This window comes from Zophobas morio, unplaced genomic scaffold (assembly GCF_036711695.1).
Source record: "Zophobas morio isolate AGI-343-1 ecotype UQ-CSIRO unplaced genomic scaffold, CSIRO_AGI_Zmor_V1 ptg000030l, whole genome shotgun sequence".
NCBI lineage: Eukaryota > Metazoa > Arthropoda > Insecta > Coleoptera > Tenebrionidae > Zophobas > Zophobas morio.
Window position 1 is genome coordinate 3,151,578 of NW_026972135.1, and position 20,866 is coordinate 3,172,443.

Consider the following 20,866-nt stretch of genomic DNA (forward strand, 5'->3'; position numbering starts at 1 on the left):
AGCACATTCGTGTCGAATTCAAACTGGCGTAAATTCGAGTGTTATTGCCTTCAACGTGTTTATTTATATTGTGACTAAGCATTTTTTATTGCTACCGATTTACGGTTTCTCGTTTTTTTATTTTTTCGATTTTTAAACTTTCGAATTTTTCAGTTTTTTGATTTTTTAAGTCCTACATATTTCAGGTTTTTCAGTTTTCCCATTTTTCGATTTTTTCATGATCTGTTACAAATTTTCAATTTTATAATTTGTCCTTTTATTACTTTTTTGATTTTTCAATTTTTAGATATTTTAATTTTTCAATTTTTCAATTTTATAATTTTTCGAGGTTTAATCCTTCAAGATTTTAATTTTTCAATTTACCAATCTCGATTTTTTCAAATTTTGATTTTCTAAATTTTAATTTTTTCGATTTTTTAATGTTTTGTTTTTTCAATATTTGATTTTTGAATTATTCGAATTTTTAGTTTGTTTCTTACTTAAATTTTTCGATTTTTCGTTATTTTGATTTATCAGTTTCCAGATTTTTTATTTTGATTTTTCAACTTTGGAATTTTTCGATTTTTCAGTTTTCAATTCTTCAATGTTTCAATAATTACTTCAATTTTATTTTTGATTTTCCAATTTGGTCAGGATTCAGTTTTATTTAATTTATACTTAGATTTTACAATTTTTCGTTTTTTCAATTTTGAAGTTTTTCGAATATTGAGTTTTGCAGTTTTTCAATTTTCAATCTATCGATTTTTAATTTTTCAATCTTGCGATGTTTCAGTGTTATAGTCTTTCTTTTTTCGGTTTTTCAGTTTTTTTTTTTCAAATGTGCGATTTTTTTACTTTTAAACTTTTTATATTTAATGTTTCTCCTTTTCAATGTTTCGTTTTTTAGGTTTTGATTTTTCAATTTCTTCATTACCCAATTTTTAATTTATTTTTAGTTTTTCGATTTGTAGTTTTCCAATTTTTGATTTTTGGAATTTTAACTCTTCAATTTATCTGATTTTTCGTTTTTTCAAAATTTCGATTTTACGGTCATCTTCTGATTTTTCAATTTCTCTATTTTTTTCAATTTTACCATTTTTCACTGCTCTGATTTTTTAGTTTCCCGATTTTTATTTTTGGATTTTTTAACTTTTGAATTTTTTGTTTTTTCAGTTCTCAATTGTTTAATTTTTTCTATTTTATGATTTGCCGATTTTTCATTTTCTCTACTTTTAATTTTCCAATTTGTCGGATTTTACAAATTTTGAATTTCTAAATATTTAAATTTTTCGGTTTTTCCGTTTTCCGATTTTTCAATTTCTCTATTTTCTCAATTTTTAAAATTTTAATTCTTTCGAATTATTTTCAATATTTGATTTTCCAGTTACCCAAATTTTCAGTTGCTCTGTCATTAAAATTTTTCGATTTTCGTAGTTTCGATTTTTCAGTTTCCCGATTTTTATTTTTGGATTTTTCAATTTTTTGAATTTTTCGATTGTTCAGTTTTCAATTTCTTCAATTTTACGATTTGTCGATTTTTCAATTCTCGATTTTTAATTTTCCAATTTGTTCATGATTCAATGCTATAATTTTTCGATTCAGTTTTGAAGTTTTTCGAATATTAATTAGTCTTACAGTTTTTCAGTTTTCAGTTTCTCAGTTTTCAGTTTCTCAGTTTTCAGTTTCTCAGTTTTCAGTTTCTCAGTTTTCAGTTTCTCAGTTTTCAGTTTCTCAGTTTTCAGTTTCTCAGTTTTCAGTTTCTCAGTTTTCAGTTTCTCAGTTTTCAGTTTCTCAATTTTTAATTTTTCAATTTTGCGATGTTTCAATGTTGGTTTTTCTTTTTTCCGATTTTTCAATTTTTGCATTTTTCAAATTTTCTATTTTCAACTTTTAAATGTTCGTATTTAATGTTTGTCTTTTTCAATGTTTCATTTTTCAGTTTACGTTTTTTCAATTTTTTGCTGCTTCACTGTTTTGATTCTTCAGTTCCCCGGTTTTTATTTTTGGATTTTTTAATTTTTGAATTTTTCCATTTTTCAGTTTTCATTTTTAAAATTTTTTCAATTTTATGATTTGTCCATTTTTCATTTTCTCAATTTCTGTACTTTCTCAATTTTTCAATTTTAAATTTTTCGACTTTTCAATATTAGTTTTTTTGAGTTACCCAGATTTTCAGTTGCTCTATTATTTAAATTTTTCGATTTTTCACAATTTTGATTTTTCGGTTCTCGATTTTTAGTTTTCTAATTTGTTCATGATTCAATGTTATAATTTTTCGATTTTGCAATTTCTCATTTTTTCACTGTTCTGATTTTTTAGTTTCCCATTTTTGATTTTCAATTTTTAATTTTCCAATTTTTTGAAAATTTTTTTAGATTTCCTTATGCTTAATTTTTTAATCTTTCGATGTGTAAATGTTGCAATTTTTCGTTTTTCTGATTTTCTGATTTTTCAGTTTTTGATTTTTCAATTATCCGATTTTAAATTTCTGTTTTTTCAATTTTCTATTTTTAAATTTTTTCGAATTATCAGTTCTGCCTTTTATTATTTTTGGATTTTTGAACTCTGAATTTTTCAATTTTTTAGTTTTCAAGTTTTCGATTCGTTGACTTTTCAATTTCTTGGTTTTTAATTTTCCAATTTATTGATGATTATAATTTTTCAATTCTGCAATTTATCGTTTTTTCAGTCATCAATTTTTCAAAATTTGAATTTCTAAATATTTTTATTTTTCGATTTTTGATTCCTCAGGTATTCGATTTTTCTATTTCTCCCTTTTTTTCAGTCTTTCGATTTCTGAATTTTTCAAGTTTAAAATTAAAATTTTCAGTGTTCAGATTTTTCAATGTTGCGTTTTGTTAATACTTATTTTGATTTTGCAAAGTTCGGTTGTTTAATTATTGATTTTTAATTTTTAATTTTCCAATTTTTTGAAAATTCTTTTCGATTTTTCGGTTTTTTAATGTTTCATTTTTTCATTTTTCGTTTTTCTGATTTTCTGATTTTTCAATTATCCGATTTCACAATTTCTTTAAAGAATTGAAAAAAGTTTTAACTTTTTTTCGATTTTTCAGATCCTCAATCTTTTATTTATTTATCAATTTATTTATTTTCAAATTTTGAATTTCTAAATATTTTTATTTTTCGATTTTTTAATTTCTCTATTTTTTTTTAATTTTTAGATTTTCCAATTATCCGATTTTTCAGTTTCTGTATTATTTCAATTTTTCAATTTCTCTAGTTTTTTTTATTTTTCGATTTCTCACTTTTTCAATTTTAAACTTTAAGATTTTTCAATTATGCCATGTTTCAGTTTCTCTATTATTTCAATTTTCCGGTTTTTCAATTTTTGAATTTTTCGATTTTTCTGTTTTTAATTTTTCAATTTTTTCAGTTTTACGGCTTATCGATTTTCCAATTACTAGTTTTTTAAATTTTCAATTTTTAGTTTTCGAATTTTTTGAAAATTCTTTTCGATTTTTCGATTTCTTGATGCTTAATTTTTCAATTCTTCGATGTGTCAATGTTGCAATTTTTCGTTTTTCTGATTTGCTGATTTTTCAGTTTTTGATTTTTCGATTATCCGGTTTTAGATTTCTCTGTTTTTTCGAACTTTGTATTTTTCAATTTTTTTCGATTTTTCAGTTCTCTGATTTATTATTGTTGGATTTTTCAACTTTAAATTTTTCAATCTTTCAGCTTTCAAGTTTTCGATTCGTTGAATTTTCAATTTCTCGGTTTTTAATTTTCCAATTTGTTCATGATTATAATTTTTCAATTTTGCAATTTATCATTTTTTCAGTTCAGTTTTTCAAATTTTGAATTTCTAAATATTTTCATTTTTTGACTTTTGATTTCTCAGGTGTCCGAGTTTTCTATTTCTCTATTTTTCAGTGTTTAGATTTTTCAATGTTTCGTTTTGTTAATATTTTTATTTTTAGATTTTTCAACTTGTCTTTTTTTTTAATTTTTCAATTTTTTAATTTTTCAATTTTACGAGTTGTCGATTTTCCTATTTCTAGATTTTTAAGTTTTCATATTTGCGATGTTGCAATGTTACAGTTTTTTTGATTTCCCAATTTTCCAATTTTTTCAAATTTTCGATTTTTAAACTTTTGTTTTTTCAGTTTTTGATGTTTCATGTTCTCAATGATTATTCAATTTGCGGATTTTTAATTTTTCGATTTTTCGATTTTTCAGTTTTGAATTCTTCTATGACTATGATATATTTTAAAATTCGTCTTTTAAATTTTTTAGAAGCGAAGATAAAAATTAAATCACTAATAAAAGAAATCTCTGGTTGGCTGTGACAAGTGTCCCCACCTATCGTCCAAACATCAACTTGACACTCCAGCATGGCCAATCTCCAACGAAAAAACTAAAATCCCTGACGTCAAGTTAAAGTATGTTCGATGACCCCTCCACATCTGCGCCAATCACCAGAACTGTCCTCTCCTCATTATAAAAAAAATAATCACCCACATTAAAATCCTAATCAAAATTCCTCTCCCAAATCGCAGTTCGTCCTTGACTAAATCACAGTCATCCAATCACCAAATCACCCCACCAAAAGTCCCTAGTCATGTCATGATTGTAATCGAGTGAGGCGTTTTTGAAATCATGTCACAAGACGAATCCCTCGGTTTAATCACAAAATTAAGTGTTTCTCTGGGCACTTCGGAGCCCGCTTTGCGCCTCCTCCTCACAATCCTCGCCGGTAAGTCGCCCCCCGAAAGGTCAACAAAGGCCTAACCTCAAACCTTCAACCGCTATCAAGACGCAGAAATCGCTCGAGATAAATGAAAGTGCGTGTGTTTGTGGCTTGGAGCGGCTACGTGGCCTTTGGACGACACATCGCATGATTATTGATTACCCATTTACGAATTTGAATATTTAATAACTCGTATTTGTAGGTTATCCCCTCGCCGGGGTGCATCGGTTTTGTGTCTACGGAAAGCCTGCTCTGGTCCAGCATGGGTTTTCCATACTGGCGGGGTTTGCCTTGGGGTACTGGAACTATGGCTGGGATATGCTGCACACAGTGTTCGCCATAGGGGTGACCTATGGGCTTCTGCTGGTTCTGGGAGGAACGGCCATCAGTGTGGGGCTGGTGTTCGTATTTAATTTGACGTATCTTCTGCTAGGTAATACGATTTTTCAATCACGGGAAATTATTTATTTCAAGGACTATTTTAAGTTGCAAAAAGTAACCGAGTTGTCATGTACATACAATTACCATAGTTGACTTCAATTACTGTTCAAGAACTAATTTTAGCGTGTGCGTGGGTCTTTGCCTACCAATTTGAAAATTTCAATGACTTGAGGTTAATCAATTGTCAATTTAAAGCGATTGTTATAAATTTAAGTATACTTAAACTTAATTGCCAATATGCTCCATTTCATATGATTTTATTACTAGTCACGCACTTAGAACAAGATTTACTTGTGTATTTGTATTGTATATTTTTAAAGACGTTTTAATTTTTAGTAGTTGGTAATTTTATGTTGCTACTGATAACACTGTTTTTGTTTACATGCCTTTTTTATCTAACTGATTTATTACTTCAATTCATTTGGACATCGGCGACACATCAAAATTATTCTAATTAGTGTACACTGTTTGCTTAATTCGGGAATAAATTTGATTGCAAATTTAGCAAGGGTAACGTAGAATGTGAAATTTCTTTGGCGATTTTATTGATTACTGATTTCATTTCAATTTTACCAGATTAAATTCGCAAAATTAAATTATATTTGAGAAACTGGATTTGCTTTATTGGAATTCAAGGCTGAATAGCTTTAAACCAGTTTGTATATCGCTGAATAGATTTGAGTAACCAGTCTGATTGTCATTAAAATTCTGAATTTTATGTGTAATTTTGGTGCTAAATAATCCAAGTTGAATGACTACTTTAATCCATGTCAGAAATGTTAATTTGATTAAGTGTTTAGTGTCCTGAAGAGTTTGTATATTTTTTAATAATAATTTTGAATGATTTAGTGAGGTTATGTTGTACACTACGCATGCGCACCCATGTTGACCAATCACAACGAAGCATATTGGCGGCAGATTCAAACTGGTGCAAATTGGAATATTTTTGTTTTCATCGTATTCGTTTATATCAGAGCCATTTTTTTTTAATGGCACCGGTTTTTGAACTTTTAAAGATTCTTCAGGTTTTCGATTTTTCAGTTACGAAGATCGAAAACGCATGAGATTATTTCCAAAATCTCTAAATTTACAGTTTTTCAAAATTCCTTAAATTTGTAAAAAATATCGAGAAACTGAAAAAACGAAAAATCGAAAAAATAATTGATTTGTCAATTTTTCTATTTTTTTTAGTTTTCGATTTTTCGGTCTTAATTTTTCAGTTTACCAATTTTTATTTTTGTGGTTTTCAACTTTTGAATTTTTTGATTTTTCAATTTTTTCAATTTTATGATTTGTCGATTTTTCAGTCCTCGATTTTTAGTTTTTATTTTTGGATTTTTTAATTTTCCAATTTTCCGATTTTCAGTTCTCGATTTTTAGTTTTTATTTTTGTTTAATTTTCCAATTTTCCGATTTTTCAAATTTTGAATTTCTAAATATTTTTATTTCTTGGGTTTTCAGTTTTATGATTTCTTAATTTTTTTATTTTTTTAGTTTTAAATTTTTCGATTTTTCAATATTTGATTTTTCGGTTTTCCAAATTTCCAATTGTTCAATTATTTAAATTTTTCTATTTTTTTTTAGTTTTCGATTTTTCACTGTCTTGATTTTTCAGTTTACCAATTTTTATTTTTGTGATTTTCAACTTTTGAATTTTTTGATTTTTCAATTTTTTCAATTTTATGATTTGTTGATTTTTCAGTCCTCGATTTTTAGTTTTTATTTTTGGATTTTTTAATTTTCCAATTTTCCGATTTTTCAAAGTTTGAATTTCTAAATATTTTTATTTCTCTGTTTTTCAGTTTTATGATTTCTCAATTTTTTTTTATTTTTTTAGTTTTAAATTTTTCGATTTTTCAATATTTGATTTTTCGGTTTTTCAAATTTCCAATTGTTCAATTATTTAAATTTTTCTATTTTTTTTAGTTTTCGATTTTTCACTGTCTTGATTTTTCAGTTTACCAATTTTTATTTTTGTGATTTTCAACTTTTGAATTTTTTTATTTTTCAATTTTTTCAATTTTATGATTTGTTGATTTTTCAGTCCTCGATTTTTAGTTTTTATTTTTGGATTTTTTAATTTTCCAATTTTCCGATTTTCAGTCCTCGATTTTTAGTTTTTATTTTTGTTTAATTTTCCAATTTTCCGATTTTTCAAATTTTGAATTTCTAAATATTTTTATTTCTCGGGTCTTCAGTTTTATGATTTCTCATTTTTTTTATTTTTTCAGTTTTAAATTTTTCGATTTTTCAATATTTGATTTTTCGGTTATCCAAATTTCCAATTGTTCAATTATTTAAATTTTTCTATTTTTTTTAGTTTTCGATTTTTCACTGTCTTGATTTTTCAGTTTACCAATTTTTATTTTTGTGATTTTCAACTTTTGAATTTTTTGATTTTTCAATTTTTTCAATTTTATGATTTGTCGATTTTTCAGTCCTCGATTTTTAGTTTTTATTTTTGGATTTTTTAATTTCCAATTTTCCGATTTCCAGTCCTCGATTTTTAGTTTTTATTTTTGTTCAATTTTCCGATTTTCCGATTTTTCAAATTTTGAATTTCTAAATATTTTTATTTCTCGGGTTTTCAGTTTTATGATTTCTTAATTTTTTTATTTTTTCAGTTTTAAATTTTTCGATTTTTCAATATTTGATTTTTCGGTTATCCAAATTTCCAATTGTTCAATTATTTAAATTTTTCTATTTTTTCTAGTTTTCGATTTTTCACTGTCTTGATTTTTCAGTTTACCAATTTTTATTTTTGTGATTTTCAACTTTGAATTTTTTGATTTTTCAATTTTTTCAATTTTATGATTTGTTGATTTTTCAGTCCTCGATTTTTAGGTTTTATTTTTGGATTTTTTAATTTTCCAATTTTCCGATTTTCAGTCCTCGATTTTTAGTTTTTATTTTTGTTTAATTTTCCAATTTTCCGATTTTTCAATATTTGATTTTTCGGTTATCCAAATTTCCAAATGTTCAATCATTTAAATTTTTCTATTATTTTTAGTTTTCGATTTTTCTCTGTCTTGATTTTTCAGTTTACCAATTTTTATTTTTGTGATTTTTCAACTTTTGAATTTTTGTGATTTTCAACTTTTGAATTTTTTGATTTTTCAATTTTTTCAATTTTATGATTTGTCGATTTTTCAGTCCTCGATTTTTAGTTTTTATTTTTGGATCTTTTAATTTTCCAATTTTCCGATTTCCAGTCCTCGATTTTTAGTTTTTATTTTTGTTTAATTTTCCAATTTTCCGATTTTTCAAATTTTGAATTTCTAAATATTTTGATTTCTCGGGTTTTCAGTTTTATGATTTCTCAATTTTTTTATTTTTTCAGTTTTAAATTTTTCGATTTTTCAATATTTGATTTTTCGGTTATCCAAATTTCCAATTGTTCAATTATTTAAATTTTTCTATTTTTTTTTTAGTTTTCGATTTTTCACTGTCTTGATTTTTCAGTTTACCAATTTTTATTTTTGTGATTTTCAACTTTTGAATTTTTGTGATTTTCAACTTTTGAATTTTTTGATTTTTCAATTTTTTCAATTTTATGATTTGTTGATTTTTCAGTCCTCGATTTTTAGTTTTTATTTTTGGATTTTTTAATTTTCCAATTTTCCGATTTTCAGTCCTCGATTTTTAGTTTTTATTTTTGTTTAATTTTCCAATTTTCCGATTTTTCAAATTTTGAATTTCTAAATATTTTCATTTCTCGGGTTTTCAGTTTTATGATTTCTTAATTTTTTTATTTTTTCAGTTTTAAATTTTTCGATTTTTCAATATTTGATTTTTCGGTTATCCAAATTACCAATTGCTCTGTTATTTAAATTTTTCGATTTTTCGCAGTTTTGATTTTTCAGTTTCTCTGTTTGGATTTTTGGATTTTTCTATTTTTCAGTTCTCGATTTTTAGTTTTCCAATCTGTTCATGATGCAATGTTACAATTTTTCGATTTTACAATTTCTCATTTTTTCAATTTTTGGTTTTTCAATTTTGAGGTTTTTCGCATATTTAGTTTTACAATTTTTCAATTTTCAATTTCTCGATTTTTAATTTTTTAATTTTGCGATGTTTAAGTGTTGCAGTTTTTCTTTTTTTCGATTTTTCAGTTTTTCTACTTTTTCAGATTTTCGATTTTTCTACTTTTAAACTTTTCATATTTGATGTTTCTCTTTTTCAGTGTTTCGTTTTTTCAATTTTTCTCTCTTTTAATTATTCGATCTTTCAATTTCTCAATTTTTTTAAATTTTTCAATTGTTCACTGTTTTGATTTTTCAGTTTCCCGATTTTTCAAATTTTGAATTTCTAAATATTCTTATTTCTTTGTTTTTCAGTTTTTTGATTTCTGAATTTCTGTTTTTTCAATTTTTCAATTTTAAATTTTTCGAGTTTTCAATATTTGGTTTTTCGGTTATCAAAATTTTCGGTTGCTCTATTATTTAAATTTTTCAATTTTTCGCAGTTTTGATTTTTCAGATTCTCGGTTTTGATTTTTGGATTTTTTCACTTTTGAATTTTTCGATTTTTTGTTTTCAATTTTTGAATTTCATTAATTTTATGATGTGTCGATTTTTCAGTTCTCGATTTTTAGTTCTCCAATCTTTAATTTATTTTTAGTTTTTCAATTTGTAGTTTTTTCAATTTTTTTTTCGAATTTTCGATTTTTCAATCTTCCGATTATTCCGGTTTTCAATTTCTCTACATTTTTGGATTTTCAGTTTTTAATTTCTCGACTTCTTCATTTTTCGTTTCTAAATTTTAAATTTTTCCTGTTTGATGTTTCTCTTTTTCAGTTTAGTGTTTCAGTTTAATTTTTCAATGTATTTTTAGTTTATCGATTTCTAGTTTTCCAATTTTTGATTTTTCGAATTTTAATTTTTCAGTTTTTGATTTCTCAGTTATCCGATTTGATTTCTCCATTTTTTCACTGTTTAGATTTTTTAATGTTTCGTTTTGTTAATATTCCGATTTTTCGAATTTAGGTTGTTTAATTTTTTGAAATCCAATTTTTTATTTTTCCATTTCTTAATATTTAATGTTTCAAGTTTTCGATATTTCAGTGTTGCAAGTTTTCGTGATTTTTCGATTTTTCAGTTGCCCAATTTTTTACTTTTGGATTTGTCAACTTTGAATTTTTCAATTTTTCAGTTTTCAATTTTTGAATTTGTTTACTTTTCAATTTCTCCTTTTTTAATTTTCCAATTTGTTCATGATTGTAATTTTTCAATTTAGCAATTTCTGTTTTTTTCAGTTTATCGATGTTTCAAATTTCGGATTTGTAAATATTTTTATTTTTCGATTTTTGATTTCTCAGGTATCCGATTTTTCAAATTTTGGTTGTTCAATTTATGATTTTCAATTTTTAATTTTCCAATTTTTTTGAAGTCTAATTTTTCGGTGCTTCAATGTTGCAATTTTTCGTTTTATCATCCTCCGATTATTCAGTTTTTGATTTTTCAATTATCCGATTTTGAAAGTTCTCTTTTTTTAATGTTTTATATTTTTCAACTTTTTCCTCGATTTTCCAGATTCTAGATTTTTTTTTGGACTTTTCAACTTTGAATTCAATTTTTCAGTTTTCAATTTTTTGATTTTTTAAATTAATTTTACGATTTGTCGATTCTTAATTTTCCAACTTGTTCAGGATTTAATGTTATAATTTTCCGTTTTTACAATTTATCGGTTTTTCAATTTACCGATTTTTAATTTTTCAATTTTTCGATGTTTCGGTTTCTTTTTTCGCAGTTGCATGATTTTTCGATTTTTCTATTTTTTCTACTTTTCGATTTTTCGACTTCTAAATTTTCAAATTTAATGTTTCTCTTTTTCATTGTTCCGTTTCTCGGTTTTTGATTTTTCAGTTTATTATTTATCCCATTGTTCGGTTCTCGATTTTTAGTTTTCCAATCTGTTCATGATTCAATGTTATAATTTTTCGATTTTACAATTTCACATTTTTCAATTTTTGGTTTTTCAATTTTGAGGTTTTTCGAATTTTTAGTTTTACAGTTTTTCAGTTTTCAATTTCTCGATTTTCAATTTTTCAAGTTTGCGATGTTTCAGTGTTACTTTTTTTCGATTTCTCAGTTTCAATTTTTCTATTTTTTTCAACTTTTCGAATTTTCAAAATTTAATTCGTATTTAATGTTTCTCTTTTTCATTCAATGTTTCGTATTTCAGTTTTTAATTCTTCAATTTTTGAGTTACCAAATTCTTTAATTTATTTTTAGTTTATGGATTTCTAGTTTTCCAATTTTTGATTCTTTGAATTTTAATTTTTCAGTTTTTGATTTCTCAGTTATCCGATTTGATTTCTCTATTATTTCACTGTTCAGATTTTTTAATGTTTCGTTTTGTTACTATTTCGATTTTTCAAATTTTGGTTGTTCAATTTTTGATTTTCAATTTTTGAGATACAATTTTTTGATTTTTTCAAAAAAATTTAACGATTTGCCGATTTTTGAATTCTTTATATCTTTCGAATATCCCATTCTTCAGGAATTCGATTTTTCGGTCACATGTTCCATTTTTCGTTTTTATGATATTCTGATTTGTGTTTTTCCGATTTTTTGTTTTTCAGATTTTTCGATTTTACGATTTTTAGATTTTTCAATTTTTCACACCAGGGTTTTAGGCGCTCCATTTGTTGAAAACTTGAAAAAAAAAAGTGACTTTAATATCAAAAATTTGCAAAATTCAAAAATCGAAAAACCACAAAAAATTAAAAAATCGGAAAATTGAACACTGAAACTCGGATAATTAAGAAATCCAAAAATTGCACTATTGTGAAAAAAATTGAAAATTTGAAGCATTTAAAAATTACTAGAAAATCGCAAACCGAAAATTGAAAATCCGAAATATCAAAAATCGAAGAACTAAAAACTGAAAAAATGAAAAATTAAAATATGCATCTAAAAATTGCAAGAGTTCAAAATTGTAAATCGAGAAGTTGAATTTTCGAAACACTGGAAAAAAAAATGAAAATTGAATTAATGGAGAAATCAAAAAAATCAAAATGGAATTATTGAAAAATTATGAATCAAAAAAGTCAGATTGGGAATTCAAAAAACGAAATAATTCTTAAAAAATATACTATACCTATTCAAAACATTGGAACATTTTGTAATTGAAAAAGTGAGAAAACGGCAAATTAAAAAATGAAATATTAGAAAAATTGAAGAAACGAAAAAATTTAAAAATCGAAAAATTTAAAAAATAAACAAGGAAATTGCAAAACCGAAAAATTGAAAAGTTGAAATATTAGTAATCGACAAACTAAACATTGAAAAAACGAAGAAATTAAAATTGAGAAAAAAAAAATGAAGATTTAATAATATAGAAATTAAAAAACTAAAAATAGGACTACTAAAAAAAAAAATTAAGAAGTTGAATTGGGAATTTGAAAAATAAAAAAATAAAAAATTATATTCGATACATTGAGAACTGTTATAATTGACAACTTGAAAAAAAAAATGAGAAAACGACAAATTGAAAATTAGGAAATTGAGAAATTGAGAAAATTGAAAAGTTAAAAATTCGAAACATTCCAAAATCGTAAGATTTAGAAATGAAAACTATAAAATTGCAAATAGAAAAATTGAATAATGTAAAATTTGAATAATGAAAATATCTAAAAATAGACTAAATTAATTGTAAAATATGTAGAAAAATTGCAAACATTGTAAGATTAAATTAAAAAATAGAAAAATGGAAAAGAATGAAAATTCAAGAAACATAAAAATCAGTTAATTGAGAGATAGAACAAATCTAAAGTCAAATCATTGAAAAATCTTTAGTTGAAAAAACGAAATATTGCAAAATCCAAGTTTTAACCGAAACATTGAAAAAAAAAAAAAATTCAAAATCCGGTAACTGAGAAAGTGAAAAATTGCAAAATTGGATACCTCAATAAAAGAAAAATTTAAAATTGTAAACAAGAAAAACGTAAATCGAAAAATTGAAGAAACGAAAATTTAAAAAGTGAAAAATTTAAAATGACAATATTATAAATTCAAAAACCAAAAAAGGGACTCTTAAAAACTTAAAAATTAAGGAATTGAAATTTGGAATTCGAAAAATGCAAAAATTAATACATATATATTCAAAATATTGGAAAAACTTTTGATTGAAAAATTGTAAAAATTGAGGAAACGACAGATTGAAAAAATTAAATATTGGAAAATCGAAATCGAATCACGCTGAATTGAAAAATTTAAAAATTGAGAAATTGAAAAATTCGAAAATTGAGAAATGACAAATTGAAAAATATTATTGAAAAACCGTAACATTGCAAACTTGTAAAATAAAAAATGAAAACGATAAAATTGCAAATAGAAAAACTGATTAACCTAAAATTTGAATAATTAAAATATCTAAAAATTGATAAATTGTGAAACAGAAAAATTGCAAAAATTGTAAAATTAAATTAAAAAGTGTTAGTGCAGGAGAAACGGGAAAGAATGAAAAATCAAGAAACTCAAAAATCGAAAAATTGAAGAAACGAAAAACTTTAAAAATCGAAAAATTTTAAATTGCAAACAGAAAAAAAACGTAAAATGGGACTCAAGAAAATTGCACTTCGAAAAATTGAAGAAACAAAAAATTCAAAAATCGAGATATTAAAAATTGAGAAACTAGAATCGAAAAATTTCAAAAATCGAAAAACCGAAAAATTGGAACACTGAAACGTTGAAAACAAAAAAATTAAAAATGGAGAAATTGAAAAATCACGTAATTCAGAAATCGAAAATTGCGAAATTGTAAAACTGAATACTTGGAAAATTGAAAAATTACAAAATCATAAAATTGAACAAACGAAAGATTGGAAAATTCTAAATTGAAAACTAGAACATTGCAAGTCGTAAAATTAAACATACGAAAAATTGAAAAACCGAAATAACAAAAATTTGAAAATATGGAAAAATCGAAAAACTAAAAATCGAATTACTGAAAAATTGAAAACCAAGAAATTGAAAAATCAGGTTAAGTCACAATCGGAAAATTGAAGAACCGAAAAAATTTACATATCAATTATTAAAAATTGAGAAACTAAAAATCACGTAATTGAGAAATCGAAAATTGCAAAATTGTAAAATTGAATAATTGAAAAATTAAAAATCGAAACATTAAAAAAATCATAAAAAATTGGAAAATTTAAAATTGAAAACTGCAAATTGAAAAATTGAACAAACCAAAAAATTAAAATTGAAGCATCAAAAATAGTAGAAATTACTGAAAAATTGAGACGAAGAATTAAAAAAAAAGAAATAAAGAAATTGAAAAACCAAAAAATTGGAAGACTGAAGAACTGAACAAAATTAAATTAAAAATGGCTAAACTGAAAAGTCGGAGAGTAATCGAAAAATTAAAAAACGGAAAACTGGGAATTACAAATCGGAAAATTTAGAATTGAAAACTAGAAAATTGCAAATCGAAAAATTGAAGAAACAAAATTTAAATATTTGAAAATCGAAAAATTTAAAATAAAAATAATAAAATTGCTAATTGAAGAATGAAAAATTGAAGAAACAAAAAATTGAAAAATCGAAATATTAAAAATCAAGAAACTGAAAATCGAAAAATTAAAGTATCGAAATATGGAAAAAATGCAAAATTGTAAGATTAAAAAAGTTAGAAACTGAAAAATCGAAAAATTAAAAAAAAAATTGTCGAAAAAATGTAAAGTCGAAAAATTGAAAAAATGGAAAATTTAGGAACCTAAAAGTCGGAACATTGAAACATTGACAAATAAAAAAAAATTAAAAATCGAGAAATCTAAAAATCACGTAATTGAGAAATCGAAAATTTCAAAATTGTAAAATTGAAAAATTGGAAAATTCAAAATTGAAAAGTAGAAAACTGCAGATCAAAAAATTGAAGAAACAAAAAAATTAAAATTGAAACATTGAAAAATCGTATAAATTACTGAGTAATTGAGACGAAGAATTAAAAAAAAAGAAATAACGAAATCGAAAAACCAAAAAATTGGAAGACTGAAGAACTGAACAAAATTAAATTAAAAATGGCGAAACTGAAAAGTTGGAGAGTAATCGAAAAATTGAAAAACGAAAAACTGGGAATTGAAAATCGGAAAAATTTAGAATTGAAAACTAGAAAATTGCAAATCGAAAAATTGAAGAAACAAAATTTAAATATGTGAAAATTGAAAACTCGAAAAATTTAAAATAAAAAATAAGAAAATTGCTAATTGAAGAATGAAAAATTGAAGAAACAAAAAATTGAAAAATCGAAATATTAAAAATCAAGAAACTGAAAATCGAAAAATTAAAGTATCGAAATATGGAAAAAAAATCCAAAATTGTAAGATTAAAAAAGTTAGAAACTGAAAAATCGAAAAATAAAAAAAAAATTGTCTAAAAAATGTAAAGTCGAAAAATTGAAAACATGGAAAATTTAGAAACCTAAAAGCCGGAACACTGAAACATTGACAAATAAAAAAAAAAATAAAAATCGAGAAATTTAAAATTCACGTAATTGAGAAATCGAAAATTGCAAAATTGTAAAAGTGAATAATTGAAAAATTGGAAAATTTAAAATTGAAAACTAGAAAACTGCAAATCAAAAAATTGAAGAAACAAAAAAATTAAAATTGAAACATTGAAAAATCGTATAAATTACTGAATAATTGAGACGAAGAATTAAAAAAAAAAAGAAATAACGAAATCGAAAAACCAAAAAATTGGAAGACTGAAGAACTGAACAAAATTAAATTAAAAATGGCGAAACTGAGAAGTCGGAGAGTAATCGAAAAATTGAAAAACGGAAAACTGGGAATTGCAAATCGGAAAATTTAGAATTTAAAACTAGAAAATTGCAAATCGAAAAATTGAAGAAACAAAATTTAAATATTTGAAAATCGAAAAATTTAAAATAAAAATAATAAAATTGCTAATTGAAGAATGAAAAATTGAAGAAACAAAAAATTGAAAAATAGAAATATTAAAAATCAAGAAACTGAAAATCGAAAAATTAAAGTATCGAAGTATCGAAAAAATGCAAAATTGTAAGATTAAAAAAGTTAGAAACTGAAAAATCGAAAAATTAAAAAAAAAATGTCTAAAAAATGTAAAGACGAAAATTGAAAACATGGAAAATTTAGAAACCTAAAAGCCGGAACACTGAAACATTGACAAATAAAAAAAAAAAAATAAAAATCGAGAAATTTAAAATTCACGTAATTGAGAAATCGAAAATTGCAAAATTGTAAAAGTGAATAATTGAAAAATTGGAAAATTTAAAATTGAAAACTAGAAAACTGCAAATCAAAAAATTGAAGAAACAAAAAAATTAAAATTGCAACATTGAAAAATCGTATAAATTACTGAAAAATTGAGACGAAGAATTAAAAAAAAGAAATAACGAAATCGAAAAACCAAAAAATTGGAAGACTGAAGAACTGAACAAAATTAAATTAAAAATGGTGAAACTGAAAAGTCGGAGAGTAATCGAAAAATTGAAAAACGGAAAACTGGGAATTGCAAATCGGAAAATTTAAAATTGAAAACTACAAAATTGCAAATCGAAAAATTGAAGAAACAAAATTTAAATATGTGAAAATTGAAAAATCAAAAAATTTAAAATAAAAAATAAGAAAATTGCTAATTGAAGAATGAAAAATTGAAGAAACAAAAAATTGAAAAATCGAAATATTAAAAATCAAGAAATTGAAAATCGGAAAATTAAAGTATCGAAATATCGAAAAAAATGCAAAATTGTAAGATTAAAAAAGTTAGAAACTCAAAAATCGAAAAATTAAAAAAAAAATTGTCTAAAAAATGTAAAGTCGAAAAATTGAAAAAATGGAAAATTTAGAAACTTAAAAGTCGGAACACTAAAACATTGACAAATAAAAAAAATTAAAAATCGAGAAATTTAAAAATCACGTAATTGAGAAATCGAAAATTGCAAAATTGTAAAATTGAATAATTAAAAAATTGGAAAATTTAAAATTGAAAACTAGAAAACTGCAAATCAAAAAATTGAAGAAACAAAAAAATTAAAATTGAAACATTGAAAAATCGTATAAATTACTGAATAATTGAGACGAAGAATTAAAAAAAAAGAAATAACGAAATCGAAAAACCAAAAAATTGGAAGACTGAAGAACTGAACAAAATTAAATTAAAAATGGTGAAACTGAAAAGTCTGAGAGTAATCGAAAAATTGAAAAACTGAAAACTGGGAATTGAAAATCGGAAAATTTAGAATTGAAAACTAGAAAATTGCAAATCGAAAAATTGAAGAAACAAAATTTAAATATTTGAAAATTGAAAAATCGAAAAGTTTAAAATAAAAAATAAGAAAATCGCTAATTGAAGAATGAAAAATTGAAGAAACAAAAAATTGAAAAATCGAAATATTAAAAATCAAGGAATTGAAAATCGAAAAATTAAAGTATCGAAATATGGAAAAAAATGCAAAATTGTAAGATTAAAAAAGTTAGAAACTGAAAAATCGAAAAATTAAAAAAAACAAAAATTCTCTAAAAAATGTAAAGTCGAAAAATTGAAAAAATGGAAAATTTAGAAACTTAAAAGTCGGAACACTGAAACATTGACAAATAAAAAAAAAATAAAAATCGAGAAATTTAAAAATCACGGAATTGAGAAATCGAAAATTTCAAAATTGTAAAATTGAAAAATTGGAAAATTTAAAATTGAAAAGTAGAAAACTGCAAATCGAAAAATTGAAGAAACCAAAAAATTAAAATTGAAGCATTGGAAAAACGTATAAATTACTGAAAAATTGAGACGAAGAATTAAAAAAAAAGAAATAACGAAATCGAAAAACCAAAAAATTGGAAGACTGAAGAACTGAACAAAATTAAATTAAAAATGGCGAAACTGAAAATTCGGAGAGTAATCGAAAAAATGAAAAACGGAAAACTGGGAATTGCAAATCGGAAAATTTAGAATTGAAAACTAGAAAATTGCAAATCGAAAAATTGAAGAAACAAAATTTAAATATGTGAAAATTGAAAACTCGAAAAATTTAAAATAAAAAATAAGAAAATTGCTAATTGAAGAATGAAAAATTGAAGAAACAAAAAATTGAAAAATCGAAATATTAAAAATTAAGGAATTGAAAATCGAAAAATTAAAGTATCGAAATATGGAAAAAAATGCAAAATTGTAAGATTAAAAAAGTTAGAAACTGAAAAATCGAAAAATTAAAAAAAAAATTGTCGAAAAAATGTAAAGTCGAAAAATTGAAAAAATGGAAAATTTAGAAACCTAAAAGTCGGAACACTGAAACATTGACAAATAAAAAAAAATTAGAAAACGAGAAATCTAAAAATCACGTAATTGAGAAATCGAAAATTTCAAAATTGTAAAAGAAACAAAATTTAAATATTTGAAAATTGAAAAATCGAAATACTAAAAATCAAGAAACTGAAAATCGAACAATTAAAGTATCGAAATATCGAAAAATTGCAAAATTATAAGATTAAAAAAGTTAGAAATTGAAAAATTGAAAAATTCCAAAATAAAAATCGAAAAACTTAAAAGTCGAAAAGTGGAATATCTGGAAAATTGAAAAAATGTTCAAATAAACACGTCGAATACAATAAAATTCGAGTTAGAATTTTGTATGCTCATCTTTGTCCTTTTCACCTGACTGCTTATTATTATCTCATGAGATAATCAGACACGCTGTGATATTTATGATGTTGATGATAAGGATCAAATGATGAAACCTTGTAAAAGATATGACAACCTAAAGTTGACAATTCTATATAGTTCTCTCCCTCACTCACCCCTTTCATCCCCAGGCTACTACTACGTGGGCACGGACAGTTACGACATCAACTGGACCATGCCCCAATGCATTCTAGTCTTACGCCTCATCGGCATAGCCTTCGATTACTACGACGGCCAACAACCCCCCGAAAGCCTAGGAGCCGAAAACAAAAAAGTCGCCTTGGCACAATGCCCCAACCTCCTAGAAATGTACGGCCACACCCTATTCCCAGCCAGCTTCATGGTAGGCCCCCAATTCCCCATGAAAAGGTACCAGGACTTCGTCGCCGGCAAGTTCAGCGAAAACGACGCAGCCCCAACCACGAACATCAAACCCGGACTCACCCGATTCGCCCTGGGGGTGTTCTACCTCGCGGTTTTCCAAGCCCTAGGACTCCTAGTCTCGGATCAATACATGTACTCAGAGGAGTTCGGGGAGGTGGGCTTTGTCAAGAAGATGCTCCTGATGGGGGCCTGGGGAAGGTTCACCATGTATAAGTATATATCGTGCTGGTTGCTGACGGAGGGGGCTTGCATTGTCTTCGGTAGGTGATGAGGTGGTTGTTGGTGAGTTGCAAAGGAACTGTGAGTGTTCCAGGGTTGGCTTACAACGGTAAGGGGGAAGACGGGACGCCGATTTGGAACGGGGTCGAAAACGTGAAGTTGTCCACGTTCGAGAACACCACCGAGTTCACTCACTATATCCAGTCGTTCAACATCAACACGAACCACTGGTCGGGTCAGTACATCTACAAGCGTTTGAAGTTCCTCGGGAATCGACAAATCAGTCAATTGGCGACCCTCGGGTTTTTGGCCGTCTGGCACGGATTCCATTCGGGTTACTACGTTTGTTTCTTCTTCGAATTCATGGTGGTGTACATGGAACGAGACGTAAGCACCCCCTTTTGCTAAATTTTCTCATAACTAGGTCCTTCCAGCTCAAATCCATCGTGAAAGCGAACAACACCCTGTCGGGCTTTTTCGGGGACCCTACGGTGTCGACGGTCGTTCATGTTTTACTCAGGTTGTACACGCTGGTGTTCATGGGTTGGTGTCTGATGCCTTTCGCCCTTTTGAAGTTCGATAGGTACTGGGGCGCCTTCAGCAACGTGTACCATGTAGGGTCGCTGACGTTCCTGTTGTGGCCGGTGGTCTACGCGCCCATTTTGAGGCTCGTTTTCAGGAAGTCGAAGAAGGAGGAGAAGGAGCGCACCGAATGATTAGGTGCGGGCTGCTTGATTTGTAGTTTCTTGGTTTGTAGGAACGATAAGTACGTACTTATTGGCACTTAACGACTTGCGGTTTTTTTAAATTCTTTGGTGATTCCCACGGCACAAATATTTTATTTATATGGCATTTGTTATTGTTATTAATAAACTGTTGCGAAACACGTGTTCGCTCATTGTGATGAGTGATTGGTGGGTTTGATTGATGCCCTGACACTGGTCCTGTTCCTGTTCCTGTTGTTCCTTTCTAAGGATAGTTAATAGTCAGTTGTCATCAAGTGTTGACTGATGATGGCGTACGAAACATGTTGTTTTACAAATTTTAATCAAGAGAATTTGATTTTTTTTTGCTGTTTGGTTTATTATTTATTGCTGTATTGTAAATGAAAAACAAAATATTACTACTGGAATCATAAATTGTGATTTTAAATTTTATTGGTTCAGTGCCACTGGATAAGATAAGAAAGAGTTCGATAAACCTTCAGTGTATTAATAAATAATTACAACAATAGTTAAAAATACATCCGTGGTGACCAAGCACAACAAAGCACATCGGCATCATTCGAATATTATTGCTTCTACTGATTTTTACTTCCCGAGCGTAAGCAAAGAAAGTATTGTAATCGAGTCCGTCGGCCGACTCTCTACTTTTACGTTTTCTCGATCTTTCATGACCCCTAGAAGACGAAGAAATAGGTCTCCCATTTCCGTCTGTCTGTCCGTCTGTCCGTCTGTTGTCACGGATT

The 20,866-nt window shown here is 25.8% G+C and overlaps 1 protein-coding gene across 1 annotated transcript; it reads left to right on the plus strand.

Annotated features, from left to right (window-relative positions):
- Positions 1-4,381: 4,381 nt before the first annotated feature.
- Positions 4,382-20,309, plus strand: LOC135138079 (lysophospholipid acyltransferase 5). Its single transcript, XM_064067932.1, has 5 exons — positions 4,382-4,696; positions 4,893-5,123; positions 18,927-19,439; positions 19,493-19,785; positions 19,833-20,309. The coding sequence occupies exons 1-5, from the start codon at positions 4,600-4,602 to the stop codon at positions 20,112-20,114; spliced, it is 1,416 nt and encodes a 471-aa protein (XP_063924002.1). The 5' UTR covers positions 4,382-4,599; the 3' UTR covers positions 20,115-20,309.
- Positions 20,310-20,866: the final 557 nt, after the last annotated feature.